The sequence below is a fragment of the Danio aesculapii genome, chromosome 3 (assembly GCF_903798145.1).
Source record: "Danio aesculapii chromosome 3, fDanAes4.1, whole genome shotgun sequence".
Lineage (NCBI taxonomy): Eukaryota > Metazoa > Chordata > Actinopteri > Cypriniformes > Danionidae > Danio > Danio aesculapii.
This window is the reverse complement of record NC_079437.1, coordinates 58,105,538-58,131,958: the sequence shown is the minus strand read 5'-3', so window position 1 is coordinate 58,131,958 and position 26,421 is coordinate 58,105,538. Positions and strand designations below refer to the sequence as shown.

At 40.3% G+C, this 26,421-nt stretch overlaps 1 protein-coding gene across 1 annotated transcript in view; it reads right to left on the bottom strand.

Moving 5' to 3' along the window:
* The window catches only part of sdr42e2 (short chain dehydrogenase/reductase family 42E, member 2), a 50,107-nt gene that overhangs the window by 7,115 nt on the left and 16,571 nt on the right, over positions 1 to 26,421 (bottom strand). The window contains exons 6-8 of the mRNA XM_056452828.1: positions 6,138 to 6,213; positions 3,323 to 3,402; positions 617 to 754 (exon numbers count right to left, since the gene is read on the bottom strand). Of these exons, the coding sequence (XP_056308803.1) occupies positions 617 to 754; positions 3,323 to 3,402; positions 6,138 to 6,213 (294 nt within the window). The remainder of the gene's footprint in view (positions 1 to 616; positions 755 to 3,322; positions 3,403 to 6,137; positions 6,214 to 26,421) is intronic.

Sequence of the window (26,421 nt, the reverse complement as noted above, 5' to 3'; positions counted from 1 at the left end):
TCTCATTGATGTCCACCAGAGGTCGCATTTCAGCCACGGACGAACATTTTGAGACTTTTCCTGAATGAATGAAATATGCGGTTTTCCACCAAGGCAACCCGTGGTGTTGAAATATAATTGGCTAAAGTGACAGTGGGTGGGTTAAATGACCAAAACAAAAACAAAGCAGAATATCTGACCTCAGCATTGTTTTTCAGATAAACAAGAATGTTCACTTAGCATGTTTCTTAAATATCTGCAAACATATTGTGGTGTTTTTATGCTTTAGAAGTGTCAAAAACTTTCATACAGCACCTTTAAGCCTTTAAATGTCACTTTAAGCTGAATACTAGTATCCTGATAATTATCTAGTCAAATATTATGTACTGACATTATGGTAAAGATAAAATAAATCAGTTATTAGAAATGAGTTATTAAAACTATTATGATTAGAAATGTGTTGAGAAAATCTTCTCTCTGTTAAACAGAAATTGGGGAAAAAAATATACAGGCGGGCTAATAATTCTGACTTCCATTGTATAATAATTCATCTTAAAATTTGCTGATTGAAACAAAATACAATTTTCTATCAAAATATATAATATACAAAATATCACAATACTAATTTCACACCTACCGCCACAAAGGCTTTCTCCGCAGTAAGTGCTTCCGCTGCTAAAACATGCGCCGTCACCAGATTGTCCACATGCACCCAGTTCATCTTGGCGTTGGGATCCCCAAAACAAAAGCTGAACAACCGTCTTTCCACGTTCACCTGAGAAGAGAAAAACCTTTGTCTCCAGATTCACCTCACAGAGCTAATAACAGCCTTTAAAATACACGTGAAATCAAAACTAACCACACTGATTTTGTTAGCTAATATTGCTAGTTCTGTGGTGAAAATAATAATTGTTTACCCTTGTAATCTTTAACTGAAATCTGAAAATGCACTTCCTGTTTGTCTAAATTCTCAGATTACGTCTGTCTGAGGTATTGGGCGTGGCTAACACACTTAACCACGCCCCTCCAACTGTCAGTTTTGACAGCAAACAGAAATAACGAGCAGGAGGTGTCTGATAGGTTCTAATAACTCTCCCCAAACCCTTTTAGCCATCTTTCTGAATGAAATGCCTGATATGTGTCTGTGTATTAGAGACAGCAGGAGCACAGACAGTCTTGTGTCTGTATTTAGTATTTTGTCAGGCACAGTAGGAGCTCAGGTTGTAACAGGAGACTTTCGCAGACTCCATTAATATTGTACAGCTCTGGGCACATTGGCACCGCTGGAGCTGCAGAGTACAACTGTCTGGAATCTCTGTGTGTGTGTACAAGTTTATGTGGTTTACAGGGACATGAAGTTGCATAATGACTTAATAGTACTCTATTAAGGTGTTTTACAGGGACACATCTTATGTCCCTGCAATTCAAAAGGCTTAAAAACATACTGGGGTTTTAAAATGGAAAATTTGGCAAGAGTTAATGAGGGTTGTGATTAGGGGTGGGGTTAGGGTAAAGCCACATAACAAGCATTTTTTTACAGTATAAAATACATTACGCTTATATAGTGTCCCTATAAACCATGATGTGATGGGAGAAAGCTGCATGATATTGGAAAAATCTGACATTGTGATATTTTGTTTTTCTGCAATATACCCTACCTGACAAAATGTTGTCATTATTCCCAGTTGTAAATGAATAACTAGACTTCTAGTTGATCATTTGGAACCCAAGGACCAAAGATTCTCATAGAAATCAGTCAAGTTTGGTAAAGGAAAAATCATGGTTTGGGGTTACATTCAGTATGGGGGCATGTGCAGAGATCTGCAGAGTGCATAGCAACATCAACAGCCTGAGGTATCAAGACATTTGTGCAGCCCATTACATTACAAACCACAGGAGAGGGCAAATTCTCCAGCAGGATAGCGCTCCTTCTCATACTTCAGCCTCTACATCAAAGCTCCTGAAAGCAAAGACGGTCAAGGTGCTCCAGGATTGGCCAGCCCAGTCACCAGACATGAACATTATTGAGCATGTCTGGGGTAAGATGATGGAGGAGGCATTGAAGATGAATCCAAAGAATCTTGATGAACTCTGGAAGTCCTGCAAGAACACTTTCTTTGCCATTCCAGATGACTTTATTAATAAGTGATTTGAGTCATTGCAGAGATGTATGGATGCAGTCCTCCAAGCTTTTTGTCTTAGCAAAGTCAGACCTTACTGTCCTAACCAAATAATTAAAAATCAAGGCTTGATCCTATTTTATTTTGGTAAAATATGAATAATCTAGAGGCTTTTGCCTTTAATATAAGCCACTTCTGATACCAAGTGATCAACTAGAAGTCAAGTTATTATTTGCTGTTCCTAAAACTTGGATAGGCAACAAGACTTTTGTCAGGTAGTGAGATTTAACGATGGGGCTTGAATAGCACTAATTGGAAAGAAATCATTCATTTAGATTTATCAAGGTGATTCTGTGAGGTTCTGAATCATGTATATAAATAATAAATAAATTGCAAGCAAGAGTAATTACAGTAGAGCAATGAAAAAAGTAAACAGTGCTTTATAGTTTGCCAGAGAGTCAAACAGCATTCTGGTACAGAAACTGAATAATGAAGTGTAAAATAACACTGTATGTCTTCATTGTGTTAATAATTCCATAAAATTATTCTTCAATAAAGTTACAAATGTGCTTTTTTTGTGCTCGATTGCGTTAAACTCTCTTGGAATGCCCTTAAGTCACTTGTAAATGATAAAGTTTTACTTTGTTATGGTTATACTTTGCAATGACTCATGTATTCTCAACTGTGCTGTTCAACTATAATCCCTCAACATTGCAGATCCTGCAAAGTGACTATTGCAGACACACACATTGAGATATCAATGCTGAAATGATATATTCTGCAGCCTTAGATGGTAGGAAATGGGTAGAAAGAGAATAAATGTTGTGATCGCCAGCTGTGTTTTCTTCATTGGAGATTACTTCCGCTATTTTAACAAACTACAACTCCCAGAACTGTTTACCCCTATCAACCCCTGCAACAGCTGACAATAATCCAGACACTCACACACAGACACAGCTGTAGCTCATAATGGACTTATTAGTAGAACTATATATACACCTCACATTCACAATCTCTTTGCTGAGTCTTGTTTCTCTCACAAACAAAACGGTTTTCTCCTGTTTGTTTTTGCTGTGGTTTTGATTCTAGACTTTATTTGTCGCCTAGCCTGACCCTATGCTCTTGTTTGTGACCTTTCCCTTTATGACCTGTTCTTTAATAAACTGCATGCTGATGCGCAAGTCTGTTCTCAGGGTCTGCTTCATAACAATAATAAGACTCACCATCACTCGGTGTAAATGCCTCCTCTCTTCAGGACCGTAGATACCAGAGGGGCGCAGGACACATGTGTGTAGAAGACCACCTTTCACAAAAAATAAGTCAGAATTACATATGCATTAACCTCCGTAAGGCGTCACTCCACTTTTTGATTTCACATTTGAAATTGATATCTGACATAGTTATAGCAAAGACCATAAAATACACAAGACTGTCACTGGTATAGTTTTGAATTGGGAAAAGTGTAATGGCTAATATGGTGAATGAAGCCCCTGCCCACTAGTACAGGAGCCAATCATCGATCGCTATAGACTGACGTTTCTCAGGGGGAGAAACTCGGACCAGACGTCTGCTTTTACAACAGTTTGGTGGTCAACAAACGCACTGGAATCTCAGTGAAATCCCACAAACTTGTAAACAAAGTGTCGCTGTCACTTCTGGAGGAGACTCGCCATCAAGACCAAGTTGGGAATTACTTCAGAAGAGCAGTGAGATCTGACGAAGCATTATTCAAAGCAGTGTTTCTCAACCACGTTCCTTGAGGACCACCAACACTGCATGTTTTGGATGTCTCCTTTGTCTGTCACACCGATTACAAGTCTTTCAGTCTCTGCAAATGAGCTGAAGATATGAATCAGGTGTGTTTGGTTAAGGAGACATGGAAATGTGCAGAGATGGTGGTCGTGGTTGAGAAACACTAATTCAGAGGATGATAACGTGTAAAGTGACCATAAATGAGATTACTGTCATGAATTTAGCTCATCCAATTCTACTACAGCGCATGTCTTTGGACTGTGGGGGAAACTGACCCAGAAGAGTCTCAAACCAGTGACCTTGTTGCTGTGACAGTGCTAACCACTGAGCCACCATGCCACCTAATAATTCATTCATTAATTTTCTTTTCAGCATAGTCCCTTTATTTATCAGGGGTCACCACAGTGGAATGAACCGCCCAACTTATCCAGCAAATGTTATACACAGCAGCTGCCATTCCAGCTGCAGCCCAGCACTGGGAAACACCCAAACACTCTTATTCTCTCACACACACACTCTACGGCCAATTTAGCTTTCCCAATTCACATGTACTGCATGTCTTTGGACTGTAGGGGAAACCTGAGCACCTGGAGGAAACCCACGCGAACGCAGGGAGAACATACAAACTCCACACAGAAATGCCAACTGACCCAGCTGAGGCTCGAACCAGCGACTTTCTTGCTGTGAGACAACAGCACTACCTACTGCGCCACCGCGTCACCAGAAAATATTCTACATGTGTATTTATTTTTTCTATTTATTATTGTTACATATCGTTTAAACCATTGAGTAAAAAAAGCTTAAATTCAGAACTGATTCCTGCTTCATCCTTGATCAGTCGCACACATTACATCTGTCTCACCTGAATGTTACAGCATCCCTTTTAAATATCATAAACACGTAACAAAATACTGTCCGTATTCACGTTATATCTTTTCCACAAGTTTTTAAGTGAACGCTGCTGGGCGGTGTGACGTCGTTCCTTTCGGCGCTTGCCGGCCGGCCGCTCACCACCGTGTGGAGGGCTTTCCCGCTGCAATCAGTTTGTTCGGTTAGCTCTTTGTGTACTTTGGCGGATTCGAGGCGCAAAGAGGGGCTGACCACGATGACGACCGGGTTCGAGTCCGGGGAAGAGCGGTTCCAGAAATCAGGTTAGAAAACAAAAACAAAATCCAAAAAATAAAGCGAACAAGTTCTTCACAGGGTGAGAATGTGGTCAAAATCCGAAAACGTGGTAAAAATTAGACGAGGGCTTTTCTTTTTTCTGGACGGCTTTTGTGAATCGTCGTTGGTTGGGTTTAGGGACGGAGGAGGGTGGGTCAGCCTATTGGCCGGTCACACGGTCAATCATTCTGTCATCCAGGCAGACAGGCGGAAGGTCGTTTGACAGCGGCCTCTAGTGGGTTTACGCGAGAACGGCACAGGAAAAAGTGCGCACATCGGCCTCTCGCGGATTCGCGAAAACAAAAACTGCAAAAATAAGTACCTCCCGGGACGTATTTCGCAGTCTCCAGAAACGTCCACAGGACTACGTTCTCAGAATAAGCCTGGGTTGCAACAAACATGTGTTCTCAGTTATTTTTAATAGACAACACTGAGATGGAAAGTCAAACACTTTATAATAATGTCTCAGATCAGTCAAAATACCAAAGGATTTTGAATATGGATCCTCATATCTCCTCAAATTCCTAAAGAAATTAAGGATCTGAAAAACCCACCAACTATCCTTTAATAACTGGTTTGTAAATAATGCAATACTTAATTTAGTACTGAAAACTGAATCAACAAAGTATAAATACACAATCATTAAGCACATTACACATGCGCTTATGTCAAGAATACAGCATTTGTGGCTTACTGCTTACTAACATCTATTAATGTAGAGTTAATGCGTAACAAATGATTAATTAACTACCTGCTAATGCTTAATAAATGATTCATAGTGTGTAGATATTATAAAGTGTTGCCAAAAATGGAATGAAATTAAGTCAACTGAACTATTTGCACCTTAAGCGGACCTAATGATTAAGTCTAGGTCTAAATTTAAAACGGTGTCAGCGGGTCTGCTTGGCTTGGGTTGCACACTGTGGCCGTTACCATAGTAGCCGTTACCTCAGTGCTTCATCAGTGCACACACACACACGCACACACACACAGACACACACACACACATCGACACAAGCACACGCACAATATGAGCAGGGTACATGACACCACTTGCGCTTATTGCTATTGTGCGCAATAACAGGATCGACTTCAGAGACGAACAAGTTTCCATTTCCGTACCTTTTGTTGATCTCCCATTGGCAGCGAGCACCATGCGCTCAGCGATAGCTTTAGTCCTGGAGTAATGGTCGATGTGCTGGAAGAGAGACAATAAAGGAACATTCAGAGTCAGATCTCAAATTAAAGATGAGATTTTATATTCATGTTTATAACACTTCATGTCATACACTTTTATTTGTCAGGGTTTGCCACAACAGAATGAACCGCAAACTTTTTTCAGCATATGTTATGTATGTACATTGTAAATAAAATATATATTGTGTTATAAAATTCCTGAAATATTTATAATGGCTCATGACAAATCATGTTTATGACAGGCTTATGACAAGTTTTATTGTCTTGGTAATGTCAAGTTGTCATGACAAAGACAAAAAACAGGTTGTGACGTATTAGTTTATGTCAGGTCGTCATAAACAATGTCATCTTTGTATTAAAAATGACATAACTGAGCGACTGACACTTAATAACAGTTGTTATAAGCATACATAAAACATCATTCACATTCACGATGTGTCATGTCATGATTATAAAGGTTTTATAATGGTCTTATGAACACCTCCTGCTAGTAAAGTGTTCCTGCGCTTAGTGAAAGTCTGTCATAAAATTCCTGAAATATTTATAATGGCTCATGACAAATGTTTATGACAGGCTTATGACAAGTTTTATTGTCTTGGTATGTCAAGTTGTCATGACAAAGACAAAAAACAGGTTGTGATGTATTTGTTTTTGTCAGGTCGTCATAAACAATGTCACCCTTATATTTAAAATGACATAACTGAGCGACTGACACTTAATAACAGTTGTTATAAGCATACATTAAATATCATTCACATTCACAATGTCATGTCATGATTATAAAGGTTTCATAATGGTCTTATAAACACCTCCTTCAAGTAGAGTGTTCCGGCGCTTAGTGAAAGTCTGTCATAAAATTCCTGAAATATTTATAATGGCTCATGACAAATCATGTTTATGACAGGCTTATGACAAGTTTTATTGTCTTGGTAATGTCAAATTGTCATGACAAAGACAAAAAACAGGTTGTGATGTATTTGTTTATGTCAGGTCGTCATAAACAATGTCATCTTTGTATTTAAAATGACATAACTGAGCGACTGACTCTTAATAACAGTTGTTATAAGTATACATAAAATATCATTCACGTTCACGATGTCATGTCATGATTATAAAGGTTTCATAATGGTCTTATGAACACCTCCTTCAAGTAAAGTGTTCCGGCGCTTAGTGAAAGTCTGTCATAAAATTCCTGAAATATTTATAATGGCTCATGACAAATCATGTTTATGACAGGCTTATGACAAGTTTTATTGTCTTGCTAATGTCAAGTTGTCATGACAAAGACAAAAAACAGGTTTTTTATGTCAGGTCGTCATAAACAATGTCACCTTTGTATTTAAAATGACATAACTGAGCGAATGACACTTAATGACAGTTGTTATAAGCAAGCATAAAATCTCATTCACATCGTGTTGTCATAATTTTAAAAGTTTCATAATGGTCTTATGAACACCTCCTCCAAGTAAAGTGTTACTTTATTTTCCCCAGCGCTTACTGAAAGGCTGTTATAAATTCATGACATATTTATAATGGCTTCATGACAAATCATGTTTATAACAGGTTTATGAGAAGTTTTGTTGTCTTGGTAATGTCAAGTTGTCATGACAAAGACAAAAACAGGTTGTGATGTATTTATGTCAAGTTGTCAAAACAATGTCATCAATGTAAGCAAGCATAAAATTTCATTCACATTGATGGCACATATCACGTCATGATTATTAAGGTTTCATAATGGTCTTATGAACACTTCCAAGTAAAGTGTTCCTTTTTTCCAGCGCTTAGTGAAAGGCTGTTATAAATTCATGACATGCTTATAATGGCTCATGACACATCATGTTTATGACAGATTTATGACAAGTTTTGTTGTCTCGGTAATGTCAACTTGTCATGACAGACATAAACAGGTTGTGGTGTATTTGTTTATGTCAAGTCATCATAACAAACGAAGTCATTTTTGTATTTAAAATGTCATAACTGAGCGACTGACACTTAATAACAGTTGTCATAAGCATACATAAAATATCATTCACATTCACGACATGAGTCATCTTATGATTATAAAGGTTTCATAATGGTCTTATGAACACCTCCTTCAAGTAAAGTGTGACTTTTTTCCAGCGCTTAGTGAAAGTCTGTTATAAAATCCCTGAAATATTTATAATGGCTTCATGACAATCATGTTTATGACAGATTTATGACAAGTTTATTGTCTTGGTATGTCAAGTTGTCATGACAAAGACAAAAACAGGTTGTGATGTATTTGTTTATGTCAAGTTGTCAAAACAAACAACGTCATTGTTGCTTTTTAAATGTCATAACTGAGACAACAACACTTAATAACAGTTGTTACAATCAGACAGATACAATCTCTTTCACATTCACGATCATGTCATGATTATAAAGGTTTAATGACAGTCTTATGAACACCTCCTTCAAGTAAAAGGCTACCTTTTTTATTTTTTGTCCAGCTCTTAGTGAAAGTCTTTACACATCAGTCAACCTTGCCTGAAAGCGAGCTCTGAGTGAAATCTGAGTGTGTAAGCCGTACCGTTATATGATTCATCAGATGTTATGTATTCATGTATGATGTTTGGCCAGACAAAAGCACATGACTTGTGTAACACTTGGAGCTCCATCAGGCGAGCGAGGTGTCGGATGGACTCATTTGATTCCATTAAGCTTCCTCAGCTTCAGTCTACTGTTTTTCAGCACAGCGAAAACAAGAGTTCAGGCCAACACGACACACCGATGTCTAGTGAAAGTGCTCAGACTGTAAAAAATCTCTATGATCTTAAAAGAAAAAGTAAAAATGCTATCAATATACAGTACTATAACTTACTGGGCAGCAGTTCGCCAGTAATTTACTGTAAATCAATTACAGCAAAAATACCGTATTTACATTAACAGCACCATTTATCTTGCTTTATATGTATTTACAGTATTGTATTCAGATTATTCCATTATTTATCAGGGGTTGCCACAGTGGAATGAACCGCCAACTATTCCTGCATATGTTTTACGCAGTGGATGCCCTTCCAGCTGCAACCCAGTACTTGGAAACACCCACACACTCTCACATTCACAATTTGTTCATCCAATTCACTTATAGCGCATGTCTTTGGACTGTGGGGGAAACCGGAGCATCTGAAGGAAACCCACACCAACCCAAGGGGAACATGCAAACTCCACACAGAAATGCCAACTGACCGAGCCGGGACTCAAACCAGCGACCTTCTTGCTGTGAGGCGACAGTGCTAACCACTGAGTCAACATGCCACCCAGTATTGTATATGCAGTAACATACTGCATAGCTGTAAAATACAGTTCAAATCACAGTTAAACACTGTGCAATTTACAAAAATCGTTAACAGTGTGTATGGCGATTAAGCGTAAATGGACTTTCCAGTATTCCCTGCACGATATCGCGATTTTTTTATAATTTTTTTCTGACATTAGAGTTTTTTTTTCTCTTGAGTTATGCATCTAATATTGATAAATAATGTTTATTGCTTTACTTTAGAGTCATGTGTATTACCATCAGGGCTTGACATTAAACTTTTTGATCACCAGACACTGTGGCTGGTGATTTTTTAACGTTCCCGCCATTTTCACTAGCCACAATTTTGTTGTTAGGAAAATATATATTTCATATGCATAAATTTGACTTTGGCATGCCAAAATTACTTGATTTAGATTTTGTGTTATGTCCAGATGAGTCCTTGCTTTATGAACATGAGCAAATGGGCCACAGCTGAAATCTACCTGCATTAGGCGGGTGTTAATGTCAAGCCCTGATTACCATGATGGTGTTTAGTAGTTGTGTGAATGACACTGAGGACTATATATATTAGCGTGTTTCTCTGCTTGTGGTTAAAGTTGTTTGTGACTGTAAAAAACGTCTTGCTGCCTTCACTTTTTAGTCAACCCAGGCTCATTCTGAAAACGTAGTCCCGTGGATGTTTCTGGAGACTGCAAAATACGTAGCCGGGGGGTACGTACGGCTGCATTTCAGTTTTTTAAGCGAACGCTGCGGGGCGGTGTGACGCCGTTCCTTTCGGCGATTGCCGGCCGGCCGCTCGCCTCCATGGGGAGGGCTTTCCTGCTGCAACCAGTTTGTCCGGTTAGCTCTTCGTGTACTTTGGGGGACTCGAGGCGCAGAGAGGGGCTGAACATGACGACGACCGGGTTTGAGTCTGGGGAAGAGCAGTTCCAGAAATCAGGTAAGAAAACAAAAACAAAATCCAAAAAATAAAGCGAACAAGTTCGTCACAGGGTGAGAATGTGGTCAAAATCTGAAAACGTGGTAAAAATTAGACGAGGGCTTTTCTTTTTCTGGACGGCTTTTGTGAATCGTCGTTGTTTGGGTTTAGGGAAGGAGGAGGGTGGGTCAGCCGATTGGCCGGTCGCACGGTCAATCATTCTGTCATCCAGGCAGACAGGTTGAAGGTCGTTCGACAGCGGCCTCTAGCGGGTTTACGCGAGAACGGCGCGGGAAAACATGCACAGCGGCCTCTCGCGGATTCGCGAAAACAAAAACTGCAAAAATACGTACCTCCCGGGACGTATTTCGCGGTCTCCAGAAACGTCCATGGGACTACGTTCTCAGAATGAGCCTGGGTTGTTTTTAGTTCAATCAAACAGCTTTACAAGTCATCTCCACTTACATCAATAAAACAGACTAAACATATTAGGAATTTTAAAATATTGAAAATATTGAAAATATTTTATTTTTAATTATTACAATATTAAAATATGAATATTAACTTCTGTATAACTTACTAAATTTAGTTGAAACCTGATCAACATATTATGTCAAGATGACATCAGATTGACTATGTACCACAACGTCGTGGGACATTGCATTTTGGTTGGAAATGAAAATCAGGTTAACATCAGAACCCATCATCAGGCCGGTGTGAATGTTCATTGTTGGACAGACATTGGATTTTGGTCACTTTCTAACACAACCTAAAAACAACCAAATATCAACATCTAACAGCTTGACGTGTGGAGGTTACCACTATGGCATCTATCAGATTTTAGTTGCCATACCTGATGAATAAATGTCAGTATTGACGTCAATATGATGCTGGTTTAAGATGTTGGATCGGCATTAGATGTTGGTCACTTTGCAACACAACCTAAAATCAACCAAATATCAACATCATTTGACGTCATTATTGGATGATTTAAAACTGCATGCAGATTAAGAAAGAAGGTCAGATATTGGATCTGAAGATTGTCTGAATGCGCTTCTCCATCCTGAATTATCAACATTTGACTTTGGTCCTTCAATATAATTGCATTTTTTTCAGATTTTTTACAACATAAACAAATGAAGTAAAGGTTAAGACTAGGGCTGCACAATATATTGCTTCAGAATCTATATGGTAATGTGCGAATCTGCAATAGTCACATGACTGACAATGTTGAGTTGATAATAATTAGCCACAACAGTTCAGAGCATGTGATTTGTGGAGTCAATGCAAAGTTTAATTCAAATAGAGTGAAAGATTTTTATTTAGATGTTTTTTTTTTAATAAAATATCCATTCCACACAATTTCTTCATGTTGTCCCAACACAAATCCATTAAGTTAACTTAATTTGAATGGATTGAACATAAAAAAAATGAAGTTGTCCCCCTCAAAATTAAGAATTGTGTTGTTTCAGCTCATTTTTTATAAGTAGTTTGAACAAGACGCAAAAACAACATTTTTTAAGTTTACATATTCATGTGCTATACCATGGCTATTCAATTAGTTTGTTATGGGGCTAGTTCATGAAAAGCATCCCAAATGAGGGGTCGGAGAGATATGACTTGCAATATGAGTGATGACACAACAGCATATAAGAGCCCATATGCTGTATTTTTGCTCCTTAAGACACCCACATTGTATTTTTCTACATTAAAACGTTAATATAATGTATTTTAAAACTACATAACATCAGTGCATTGTACAATGTGGCTTTTTTTTTTTACAAACATTCAAATGTTGATTTTTAAAAGCACAACAAAAGCAGTGCATTGCTTAAGGAGGCCTCTTCTACATTCAGACACATTCATATGTTCTGTTTTGAACTGCATAACAATTATGGCTGCAACAATTATAGATTTTGGTTGTTCGATTACATAGTCTGAAGAATAATCATGGTTTTATCAAGTCTAATGTAAACTGAAGCTTTATATTAGGTAAGTATTTAAATGAACTGTTGTTATCATCTGCGATCATACATACATAAACATTTTAATAATTTGTAATAATTCCTCTAACATATCTTTTGTTTACATTGCACTGAAAGCCATGCACAACTCTCACCGCTAAGGCATGAGATGTTTTCTACTTGGTGTGTCTGGAAGGCACGAGAGCATCGGTCCGCTTGCGCACGCATATTGGCATATGAAGAGTTCAGATGCAAAACCCTCTAAATTCTGAACTACACTGTTCCAATTTACTGTGACCTTTTATGTGAAGCTGCTTTGACACAATCTACATTGTATAAGCGCTATACAAATAAAGGTGAATTCAATTAAACCAATCAGACCTCTTTTCTTGTAAATGAGCATTTTCTATCAGGCTCCTCTGGTTAGGTTCAGAAGTTTCATTTTATATGTAATGATAAGGTTATTAGCTAATAAATAAAATAACTTTTTTTTGGTTTAAATATCACTTTAGACAATTCTTTGGTTTTTACAAAGGTAGATTTCCTTTTGTGTCTAAACCAGCTAAATCCATGTCTGCTTTTTTTTTTTTGCAAAAACCTCTAATTCCACCTACTGGGACAAGATGTAAAGATGCAATTAGAGATTATTTTATCAAACATAAAACACATTACACAAACCACCTAAAATTTAAAATACATTCGTCAAGTAAGTGGCGGTTCATTCCGCTGTGATAAACCAGGGAAAAAGCAGGTGGAAAATGAATGAATGAAATCTGTCAAGTAAGTGCATTAATCAATAACATTAAAACTGACATTGATTAAATCTTAACAATCTGTTGTCATTTCTGATATTTAGGATTTAGATTTAATGTAAGTGGAGCTGTTATGAAGCGGACAGGAGACAGAGGTAAGGAAACGTTAGGGTGTTTATTGAATGACAACAAGGAGCACATGAAGGATAGCCAGGAGGATCAGGAATGATGTTGGGGTCTTTTCCTCCGTGGCTGGGTAACAGGAATACACGAGGATGGACAGCACACACCAGATACAGCTGACAGAGGATGACACAGACTTGGAAGGACTGGAAGACAGGACGATTCGGGAGGACCAGGAAGACTAGGAGGAATACAAAGAGAACAGGTAAGTAAATCGTTTGTTTAGCTGAGGATGACTACGCTGAGTGGTCGCTCAGTTGTCCGCTTTCGTCGAGACGAGCCCGGACAATGAGCGACTGGAGTGCTGTGCTTTTATCTGGTGCTCGTGAATGTGATGCAGCTGTGTGCTCATTAGAAGTCAGGTGATGGTGATCTTCGTGAGTGGGGATCGTGAGAGCCTGACCAATCCGTGACAGTACCCCCCTCCCCAGGGCCCGCTCCTGAGGGCCGACACCTCCGACGCCGTGGTGGTCTCCCTCTGCCTCTAGGCGCTGGGAACTCAGGGTGGCTCTCATGAAACTCCACCATGAGACTAGGATCGAGAATATCAGCTCTGGGAACCCATGTCCTTTCTTCGGGGCCGTACCCTTCCCAGTCCACCAGGTACTCCAACTGGCCACCACGACGTCGGGAACGCAAGATCTCCTTCACTGCGTAGACGGCTCCTTCTTCTAGGAGCAGTGGAGGAGGGGGTTCCTCTTCGTGGTCAGGCTCTGTGGAGGGAAGAACAGGATCGTGATAGGGTTTCAGGAGTGATACGTGGAATGTAGGGTGAATACGGTAGTGAGAGGGTAATTGTAGTTTGTAGGTGACGGGGTTAACCTGTTCCACGATGGTGAAGGGACCAACAAATCGGGGACTTAACTTGCGAGAGGGCAGTCGCATGCGTATGTCCCGGGTGGATAGCCACACCTTTTGTCCGGGTGTGTATCTGGGTTCTTCAGACCTTCTTCTATCGGCGGTTACCTTGCTTCGACGGACTGCCCTCTGCAGATGTTGATGAGCCTCGTCCCAGACTCTCTCGCTCTCCCGGAACCAGTGATCCACTGCGGGGACATCAGATGGTTCGCCATCCCAGGGAAAGAGCGGTGGTTGGAAGCCCAGGACGCACTGGAATGGCGTGAGTCCGGTGGAGGGTTGCCGCAGTGAATTTTGGGCATATTCTGCCCAGCCCAAATACTGGCTCCAGGAGCTCTGGTGACCACTGCAGAAGGTCCTCAGGAACCGTCCCACCTCCTGAATCTTCCTCTCTGTCTGCCCGTTGGTTTGGGGATGATATCCAGAAGAGAGGCTGACGGCCACACCTAGGAGCTTGAAGAAGGCTTTCCATAGACGTGAGATGAACTGTGGACCTCTGTCCGACACAATATCTTCTGGAATACCAAATGACCTGAAGACTTGATTAAAGATATTGTCGGCTGTTTCAAAGGCTGTGGGAAGACCTTTCAGAGGGATTAGTTTGACAAACTTTGAGAATCTATCTACGATGACTAGAATACAGGTATTACCTTCTGACGAGGGGAGGTCAGTGATAAAGTCCACTCCTAGGTGTGACCAGGGACGGTTCGGAATCGGCAAGGGATGGAGCTTTCCAGCGGGTAGATGACGTGGGCTCTTGGATTGGGCACAGTCCTTACAGCCCTGAACATATTGCCTCACATCCCTTGCCATGTTTGGCCACCAGAATCGTTGGGATACTAGCGAGAGAGTATTGTTGATCCCTGGATGTCCAGTGCCTAGCGAGGTATGTAAGGAGTGGATCAGATCTACCCGGTGTTCAGGTGGTATGAACTGCCGATGAGGAGGGCATCCCGGCGGAGCAGGGGCTTCCGGAGTGGCAACGACTGGAGGAGCGTTCCAGGTGATCGGACAAATGGAGATGTGTTCGGGAAGAATCTTCGTAGGGAGTTCTTCATGATCGTGATGCTCGTGTAAACGAGAGAGAGCGTCTGCTCTTAGATTCTTGGGTCCTGGACGATAGGAAATGGAGAAATCAAAACGTGAGAAGAAAAGTGACCATCTGGCTTGACGTGGACATAGTCTCTTGGCCTCTTTGATATATTGGAGGTTTTTGTGATCTGTGATCACCTGGAACGGATGTTTGGCTCCCTCCAACCAGTGACGCCACTCCTCCAAGGCTAGCTTGATTGCTAGAAGCTCCCTGTCTCCTATGCTGTAATTCTGCTCCGCCGGGCTCAACTTCCGAGAGAAATAGGCACAGGGATGCAGTCGGGGCGGTGTATCATGATGTTGGGATAATACTGCCCCGACGCCGGTGGTGGATGCGTCCACTTCCACCACGAAAGGAAGATTTGGGTCAGGATGAGTCAGGAGTGGGGCCCTTGTGAACTCCTTCTTAAGAAGGCGGAAGGCTGCGGCTGCTTCTTTGGTCCACTCCAGTCCTTTGGGTTTACCCTTGAGGAGATTAGTGAGAGGTGATGTAATCCTGCTGTAGTCCTTGATAAACCGTCTATAAAAGTTAGCAAACCCAAGAAACCTCTGGAGCTCCTTAATGGAAGTGGGTTCTGACCAGGATAGAACAGCCTCAATTTTCTTCCCATCCATACGTATACCGGTTTGGTCAATGATGTATCCCAAGAAATGAATCGACTTCTGGTGGAATGAGCATTTCTCCGCTTTGAGGTAGAGGTGATGTTCTCTCAATGTGTGTAGGACCTCCGCAACGTGTTGGCGATGTTCGGCCTCACTCCGGGAGTAAATGAGGATGTCATCTATGTACACTATTACAAAGTGGTGAAGAAACTCCCGGAGGACTTCATGAATGAAGTTTTGGAATACGGAGGGGGCGTTGACCAGACCGTAAGGCATGACCTCATATTCATAGTGGCCAGTAGGGGTCACGAATGCTGTCTTCCATTGGTCCCCCTCACGTATTCTTATCAGATTATACGCGCTGCGGAGGTCCAATTTAGTGAAGACTTTAGCTTCTCGGAGCTGTTCCAAAGCGGCTGGTACCAGAGGAAGGGGATATCGGTATTTTACTGTACCGTTATTTAGGACCCTGTAGTCGATGCATGGACGCAGCCCTCCGTCCTTCTTGGCCACAAAGAAGAAGCTTGAGGCGGCTGGTGATTTTGAGTGACGTATGTACCCCTGACTCAGAGCCTCCCTTATGTAATCTTCCATTGCCTGATTCTCTGGAAGCGAGAGCGGGTAGATCCTACCTCTTGGCAACTGGGCATCTGGAACTAGGTCGATCGCGCAGTCCCATGGCCGATGCGGCGGTAGCTGGGAAGCTCTCTTGGGGCAGAAGACATCATGAAAGGAGCTGTACTCCTTAGGAATGTGGATAGACTGCTTCTCAGGAGGACTCTCGACCGATGTTGTAAACAAAGAAATGGGGTTCCGACCTTGAAGAGGGAGATTTGGAAAACAGGTAGGTGTACATCCAGATCCCCATTTCTTTATCTCTCCTGTGCCCCAAGAGATGATGGGATCGTGCTTCACCAGCCACGGGCGCCCTAGAATGATGTCCATATTTGCACCCTCCAGAACCAGAAATTGAATCCTCTCTTGATGTAACAACCCCACTTGAAGAAGGATGTCTTCGCATTGTCGATGGATACGGGTCGAAGATCGAGTGCACTGGGTTATCGGTTGTATCTGGTATATATGCGAGGACGCCTCAGTACGTAGGTGGAGTTGACGACAGAGGGATTGGGAGATGAAGTTCCCTGCTGACCCGGAGTCGATGAGGGCTGTGACAAGGAGAGAAATAGAGGCAGTAGTTATTTGTACGGTGGTAGTAAGTGGTTTACATTGTTCAATATTCGTACTGAATACACTCACTGAAGTCCGAATGGGACGAAGGGGACACTCCATACGGGTGTGTCCACTGACACCGCAGTATAGACACAGACCCCGGGTCAGCCTCCTCTGTCGTTCCGCTGATGTCAGTCTTCCAGACTCTATTATCATGGGTTCTGGTTCTGGAGAGGCTGTTGACTCAGGCGATTGGAGGAGTGCAGACGAGGGGGTGATGGTGTCCTGTTGATAGGAACGGAGACGATCGGAACATCGGAGAGAATGTTGGATGAATCTCTCCAGACCCATAGTATCATCTAATGTGGCCAGCTGGATTCGGAGAGTGGGTTCCAAGCCGAGCCGGTACGTGGTCAACAACGATCTCTCATTCCATCCACTTGCAGCTGCTAGAGTGCGAAACCGGAGAGCATATTCCTGTGTAGATAGAGTACCTTGCTTTAGATGATACAGCTGCTCTCCAGCGGCTACTTCCCCATCAGAACGTCCAAACACCTCTTTGAAATACTCCGTGAAGGTAGTGATGGAATTCATGACCGGCCCGGCTTGGTTCCAGATCGTCTCAGCCCATTTAAGTGCAGGCCCAGAGAGTAGTGATACGATGTAGGCGATCTTTGACTTATCTGTGGGATATAGAGAAGGTTGCATTTCGAATATGAGGGAACATTGTAACAGAAAACCATTGCACTCCCCCGCTCCGCCTGAGTAGGGCGCTGGTCGGGCCATGGGACTGGAAGGAAGGGCCGAAGAAGAAACTGTGGAGGCGGAAGTGCTCGGTGCTGGTGGTGCGTTGGAAAGTGGAGCTGGTGGCTGTAGAATCCGCTTCAACTGGTCCACCAGCTCTTGAAAGTGATCGGGGGTGCTCATGTTGTCGTCGTTATTGGTCCGGGCTTCTGTTATGAAGCGGACAGGAGACAGAGGTAAGGAAACGTTAGGGTGTTTATTGAATGACAACAAGGAGCACATGAAGGATAGCCAGGAGGATCAGGAATGATGTTGGGGTCTTTTCCTCCGTGGCTGGGTAACAGGAATACACGAGGATGGACAGCACACACCAGATACAGCTGACAGAGGATGACACAGACTTGGAAGGACTGGAAGACAGGACGATTCGGGAGGACCAGGAAGACTAGGAGGAATACAAAGAGAACAGGTAAGTAAATCGTTTGTTTAGCTGAGGATGACTACGCTGAGTGGTCGCTCAGTTGTCCGCTTTCGTCGAGACGAGCCCGGACAATGAGCGACTGGAGTGCTGTGCTTTTATCTGGTGCTCGTGAATGTGATGCAGCTGTGTGCTCATTAGAAGTCAGGTGATGGTGATCTTCGTGAGTGGGGATCGTGAGAGCCTGACCAATCCGTGACAGGAGCAATGTAAAGATTCAAATAATGTAGTGTAAAACATTATAAAACATCAATATCTGTGCATTGTCCATTAATATAAAAAGCTTATCAGACGTATAGATAATATGAAGTAATATAAGTAATGTATAGTTTTATACATTATATTTATCTTTTAAAAATAGCTTAAATTAGCAAATAAAACACAAGTTAGGCCTACTGGGAAAAAAAGGGATGCCTCTCAAACAATTTTAGAAGCTGTCATTCACTCATTTTCACCATACTCAAGGTCTTGGCCTCTTGTTTATCCTCATAGCATCCATGTGGGATATAATAAGAACGGCATCTTAACTCTGTCTTTCGTGAAATGTAGTTGCCGTTTAATGTATAGTAAATCAGACTCATTCAAAGTAGCGCCACTGCGCAAACAAACGTTATGAATGCATGCTACACTTCCGACTGTACAGTGTGTTTTCTTTTTCTTATAATGCACAAAGTTTTGAGGTAAGGCACGTTTTGATTTTAAAATATTGAATTGAATTTAAAATATTGCTTCTTACATATAAAGCTTTAAATAATCTAGCTCCTGTATATCTAACCAACCTTCTGTCTCGCTACAATCCAACTCGCTCTTTAAGATCTCAAAACTCAGGGCTTCTGGTAGTACCTAGAATAGCAAAGTCGAGTAAAGGAGGTCGAGCCTTCTCATTTATAGATCCTAAACTCTGGAATAGCCTTCCTGATAACGTCCGAGGCTCAGACACACTCTCCCAATTCAAAACTAGATTAAAGACCTATCTGTTTAGTAAAGCATACACTTAGTGCACCACTTAGGGGGCTTCCACACAGGTTATGCATCTTGTTGATATACACTGTGAACATCAGTTATGCTAATTATTTTCTTTATTCTCCTTTTCCACCTGGGGATACTCTTCCCGAGGCCTTCAGACTATGCAGAGTCACTGATTCGATCCAAGACCAACGACGAGATGATCCCAAGGTTTCCACATCCTGGACCAGGCCGTATCCTGAGCAGCTACTGTGGTGGTCATGGAGGAGTGGAGATAGAGACTGATACCTGTGACGCTCCAGAGACAGACGAGTCTTCGCTGAGGCCAGCTTCCAGCCTCCGCCACTGAGACTGCAGCTCTGCACAAGACGTTTGGCCAGCGGAGAAATTAAAATGGTCGTGCCCAACTGAGCCTGGTTTCTCTCAAGGTTTTTTTCTTCACTTCCGCCATTTAGTGAAGTTTTTTTCCCTCTCCGCTGTCGCCACTGGCTTGCATGGTTCGGGATCTGTAGAGCTGCGCATTGATGGATTTGCTCTTCAATATTTGGACTCTCAGTAGTGATTATTAAACCACACTGAACTGAGCTAAACTGAACTGAACTTAAACACTAAAAACTGAACTACACTGTTCCTATTTACTGTGACCTTTTATGTGAAGCTGCTTTGACACAATCTACATTGTATAAGCGCTATACAAATAAAGGGGAATTGAATTGAATTGAGTTGATTTGCCGTCCACTGACAGTCGGACAGGCTCATCCAGTTCATCAAACTCCATCTTTTAAAATTGAAACCGAAAGCGGAATAAAAAGCTCTCCTCATAAAAGCCAGCATATCAGCTCGCTGCTATATTGAACACAAGTGATTCGATTCGCGTCTTCTGATTGGTTCTCGGGATATAGCGGCTTTTGCTGTCAAAAGCAAGTAGCGTTTAGCAGCTTTTGCCAACAAACTAATTTCTGAATGCGCTGACGCTGCAAGTCTATTTGTTGATGGTGTACTACGTGCCTAAAGCATTCACTCAATGTCAGTAGCTCATTTTTGGCGGAAGTGACGTTTAGCGGCTTTTGCATCTGAACTCTTCCTATATTTTAATATTGGAAATAAAACATTTGCACGTGGAAAAGACGTGATTTGTGAACAGCCCGCTGCTATAGTCAATCCAGTGTGTGTGCATATTAGCCTTGGTGTAAGCTCGGAACTTTAACCTAGCACACAGTTGGTATAACTCTGTTTAGTTGCAGCAGTTTCATTCCGCGGTGTCGAGAAGCCTTTACGATTAAGTAACCAAATGTTTCCGGCTGCTCGCACCACTCACTTGCTTAATGTCAGGTGACTCACACTCTGCGCAGCCTTCAACTGCAGCTCGTGCTGTATTGAACAGACGCAAGTCACTTCAGAACTATAGCGGACATTTTTCGACTGAACTAAATTTATTGTTGATGTCTTGGTCACACTATTTGGAGAGCCTGAACAAATTGAACAAATTACCGAACTTGCGGGCTGCCGATTGAATAGCCCTGTTCTATACTAAATCTTTCTAAAAATTATCATGATGGAGTTATTTAAACTCTCCCCCGTCTGAGATGCCATTTTACTTTGTTTGTAAGCAACTTTGAGCTGTTTTGTTGAACTTTTAAGGGACTTGTCCCTGAGGGTTGTATAAGTTGAGCGAGTATTACTGATAAAGCATATGGAGACAGACAGCTGAGGCGACACTAGTAAACATGTCGGCCCTATGGTACAATAGTATTGAGTTCAAAACAAAGAACTTTATCAAAGAATTGTGTGCAGATGAGTTCTCGTTAATTATATGTAAATTATACATAGATTAAATAAATTGCATAGATCATGGGTAGGGCCGGACGGAATCTGCAGACATTTTTTGCTATTTCTGCGCAGAATTTTGTTAAAAATCTGCTGTTTATGCGTAATTATTTTAGGAGTATCGTAACTAAAACCTTATATGAACTAAAAAGTAATACCTTTTAAACTTTTAATAAATGTTTACAATTCAAATCCAATTAGATCCACTTTATTTGGTAAATAAAGCAACTCTCTCATGTAATGAACTTACTAAAAGACAGAAAATATTACTGTACAAACTGTATTGTACATAAATCATATGAATATTTTCATATTAGTCAATATTATTAATGAAATTATTAAAAAAAACAAAATAAATATAAATGTACACACATTTACACAAGTAAATAAACAAATTTAACCATGGGCTAAAAATCTGCAGAATTCTACGCGCGCAGATTCTGTGTGAGCCTAATCATGGGTCTCAAACTCAATTCCTGGAGGGCTCTGCACAGTTTTGCTCCAACCCTAATCAAACACAGCTGATCCAACTAATCAAGGTGTTCAAGACTAGAGACTATTAAGCAGGTGTGAGTTGGAGGTAGTTGGAGCTAAACTGTGCAGAGCTGCGGCCCTCCAGGAATTGAGTTTGAGACCACTGACATAGATAAACCTATACTATTTTAAAATGTTGAAATGTTATTTACTATGTATTATTTATAGGTTACTATAGGTCATTTTAATGGACACAATGGGCATTGCTTATTAAACTTTAAAATTGTAAAAATTGCTTATTTCTCTGATTTTGAACACTCTTTGAAACATATTAGATCATGCAAATACAAAAGTCAGGAAGATGTACAACACTGGTGTAGTGGTTTTGAATATTTTACTGGAAAAATGAACACATAGTGCTTTTAATGGCCACCAAGTCGACACCAAACAATCTGTTTGTTTATTCTACAAGCTGAAGAATAAGCACGTGAAAAGAGTAAACAAAGCAGCATTCAGCACTATTATCAGTCACTCACCACAGACGGATCGACTCGTGTAAGTGTCTGATAATCTAATAATCCATATTGTTTGCAAATATTGAGAAAAGTAGCAAAATTTCAGCCTTCCTCATTGTGGTTTCTTCCTGACTTGAATTGTTACATCACTTCAGTCTTTATTATTGATCCTCAACTTTGTTGTGCAGGCGTCCTCGCATGACACTAACCTTGTGTTTGTTGTTAAACGATGACCAAATGTGTTATTTGTAAAAAAAGAAAGAAATTAAAAAATGAGATATTTAACAGTTTTGTATTGTTTCAGGCAAACTGTTTTGAAGTTTAACCTACATATCCTAAAAATATTGAAACTATATTATAGTTTATAGTTATATTTAGTGTTTTATGACAACAATTATTATAAAAAAAATTTAATCATTCTTTAAAATATATATTTTTTCTGATTTAAATGTAAAAGTGCAAATATTTATGGAATATTTAGAGATTTCATGCATAATTAGATGAATTAATCTGTATAATCACATGAATTAATCTGTATAATCACAATAATTGATGTGTATAATTACAGGAATAACCTGCATAAGTACAGTAATAATCAGTATTATCACATTAATTAATGTGTATAATTGCATTAATAACCTGTATAATTACAGTGATAATCTTTAAAATCACATTAATTAATCTGTATAATTACATTAATCTGTATAATTACAATAATTAATCTGTATAATTACAATAATTAATCTGTATAATCACAATAATTAATGTGGATAATTACAATAATTAATGTGGATAATCACAATAATTAATCTGTATAATTACAATAATTAATCTGTATAATCACAATAATTGATGTGTATAATTACAGGAATAACCTGCATAAGTACAGTAATAATCAGTATTATAACACTAATTATTAATGTGTATAATTGCATTAATAACCTGCATAATTACAGTGATAATCTTTAAAATCACATTAATTAATCTGCATTATTACAATAATTAATCAGTATAATCACATTAATTAATCTGTATAATTACAATAATAAATTAAATATTTACAATAATAATTTGTAAAATTGACAGCAATAATCTGTATAATTGCAGTAATAATTAGTAAAATGGCAGTAATTACCAGTTGTTGTTGTTTTTTTCAGTTTAAATGCAAATTATCAACAATAATAAACTGTACTTTAATGAATTTTGACCGTAAAGTCTATTATATTTGTACAGTTTTTGCATGTAATTTTGTTTAATAGTTATTTTCTGCAAATTAACAGAATATCTCTGGAAGCCCTGCTGCCGCTCTTTTATACAGACTTTTTTACACTGTATTCATAGGCCACTATAGGTCATTTTAATAGGCACAATGGGCGTTGCTTACTAAACTTTAAAATGGTAAAACTACCTTATTTCTCTGATTTTGAACACTCTTTGAAACATTCAATCATGCAAGTACAAAAGTCAGAAAGAAAAAATGAACACGCAGTGCTTTTAATGGCCACGACCCCATCAACTCTCGATGATGAAAGTAATCAGTTTGCTTATTCAACAAGAATAAGCCGAACTTCCGAAGAGCACGTGAAAAGAGTAAACAAAGCAGCATTCAGCGCCATTCTCAGTCACTCACCACAGAGAGATTGACTCATGTAAATATGTCTGATAATCTAATAATCCATATTGTTTGCAAATATTGAGAAATGTAGCAAGAAATTCAGCCTTCCCCTAGTGTTTCTTCCTGACTTGAATCGTTTACTTGCTACATCACTTCAGTTTTAACCAATCAGAGGGCTCTCTACATCCGACACTCGAAACTGATTCTAGATGTTAAATTGGGTCGATGAGCTCTGATGGTAACCCAAAGAGAGTTGATGTTAAGCAAATGGCGGATCGGTGATGACACACAGATTTACGTCAGTGCTCGCCCTGATCTCACCTCCGCCATGTCAGTTTTATCTGCCTGTTTACTGGAAAATAAAGCCTGGATGAATCAATATTAAACTAAAATGGAGGTTCTACTAATTAGCACAGCTACCAATTTCACCAGTGTTTTGATTTTACACTTTCTCTTGATGATATCCAACTGTCTCCCTCTACCCATGTGCGCAACCTTGGGGTAGTTTTTGATGCGCAGCTCAGTTTTAACACACTTCAAACACTTTTAAAATAGTCTTCTTTCACCAACGTAACATTGCACTGATGCGGAAAGACCTTATCCATGCCTTTGTCACATCACGTCTTGATTTTTTGCCTACCAACAAGCTCTCTTAGATGTTTACAGTGTACTTCAGCAACTTCACTGGCTTCCTGTTAAGTCAAATATTGATTTTAAGGGTGCTTTCACACTTGTGTCTTGTTCTGAAACAGGGAGTTCAATTGTTACAGTGTTGCTCTTTGTTCTTGGTGCGGTTCGCTTTCCCACTGCAAAGTTTCTAAACGGACCAAAATAGCTAAAGCAAGCCACGTGCGAGTAAACTCTCCTCACATTGGACAGAGTTTCAGGGTTTATGAGTCTCGCTCAGCTGTCATACGCCATTATTTTAACTTACGACGATGAGCAATAAGACATTATAAGCGAAAACCTGCACTTTCATTTTGAATGGTGACACCCGCAGACATCGCCACCAAATATACATCCCATACATAGCAGTTAGCTTATGCATTATAGCTGGGATGGGCAAACTCGATCCTGGAGGGCCGGTGTCCGTGCATAGTTTTGCACCAACCCTAATCAAACACACCTGCTTGTAGCTTTCTAGTGATCTTGACGACACTAATTAAGGTGTTCAGGTGTGTTTGATTAGTGTTGGAGCAAAACTCTGCAGGGACACCGGCCCTCCAGGATCGAGTTTGCCCATGCCTGCATTATAGGCTTTACATTATAAAGAGACATAACAGATAAACCAAGACTGCTGTTCGGTCAATCTTCCAAACAGATAAACAGCTCTCGTTAATATTTCAGTATGCTTTTACTTTCGTATTTGACATGAAACGCACATTTACCTGTAGGAATCATAACATCCTGCCCTACTCGTAATTCTCTCTTCATATAGCCATATATGCCTTATACATATCCATAAAACACTGTGATATAGCAGGGCTCGGATTGTATTGCTTTTCCACTACATTTGATACGCTCCACAGTTCGTTTCAATCAAGCTGAGACCACCTCATTCAGGCAATCTCGGACTGATTGTTTTGGCGTGGATCCGAGCGCAATTGCTAGTTTCACATATGCCAAATGAACCGCACTAACTGGGGAAACGCACCAGGTTCCAAAACAAAACACTAGGTATGAAAGCACCCTAAGACCTTGATTTTAACATATAAAGCAGCGCATAGGCTAGCACCTCAATACATTTGTGACCTGGTAACTCTCGCCACTGCAGTCTCCGTTCTGCATCTGGACTCACACTGTATTAGCCACGCTGTAAACTTAAGACTCTGGGTGGTAGCGGGCCCGGCTCCAGCTTGGAACTTTAGGGTGGGCTAAGTGACATTACAGGTGTGCCAAAAAAGTCAGAATTTTTAGCCCCCCTGTTTATTTCTGTTTAACGGAGAGATTTTTTTCAACACATTTCTAAACATGATAGTTTTAATAACTCATTTCTAATTACTGATTTATTTTATCTTTGTCATGATGACAGTAAATAATATTTGACTAGATGTTTTTCAAGACACTTCTATACAGCTTAAAGTGACATTTAAAGGCTTAACTAGGTTAATTAGGTTAACTAGGCAGGTCAGGGTAATCAGGCAAGTTATTGTATAATGATGGTTTGTTCTGTAGACTATAGAAAAAAGTATAGCTTAAAGGGGCTAATAATATTGACCTTAAAATGGTTAATAAAAAATTAAAAACTGCTTTTATTTTAGCTGAAATAAAACAAATAAGACTTTCTCCAGAAGAAAAAATATTATCAGACATACTGTGAACATTTCAACCCAGGCTCATTCTGAGAACGTAGTCCCGGGGACGTTTCTGGAGGCCGTGTAATACGTCCCGAGAGGTACGTACTTTTGCAGTTTTTGTTTTCGCGAGTCCGCGAGAGGCCGCTGTGCGCGCTTTTTCCACGCCGTTCTTGCGTAAACCCGCTAGAGGCCGCTGTCGAACGACCTTCCGCCTGTCTGCCTAGATCACAGAATGATTGACCGTGCGACCGGCCAATCGGCTGACCCACCCTCCTCCGTCCCTAAACCCAACCAACGACGATTCACAAAAGCCGTCCAGAAAAAGAAAAGCCCTCGTCTGATTTTTACCACGTTTTCGGATTTTGACCACATTCTCACCCTGTGACGAACTTGTTTGCTTCATTTTTTGGATTTTGTTTTTGTTTTCTTGCCTGATTTCTGGAACCGTTCTTCCCCGGACTCGAACCCG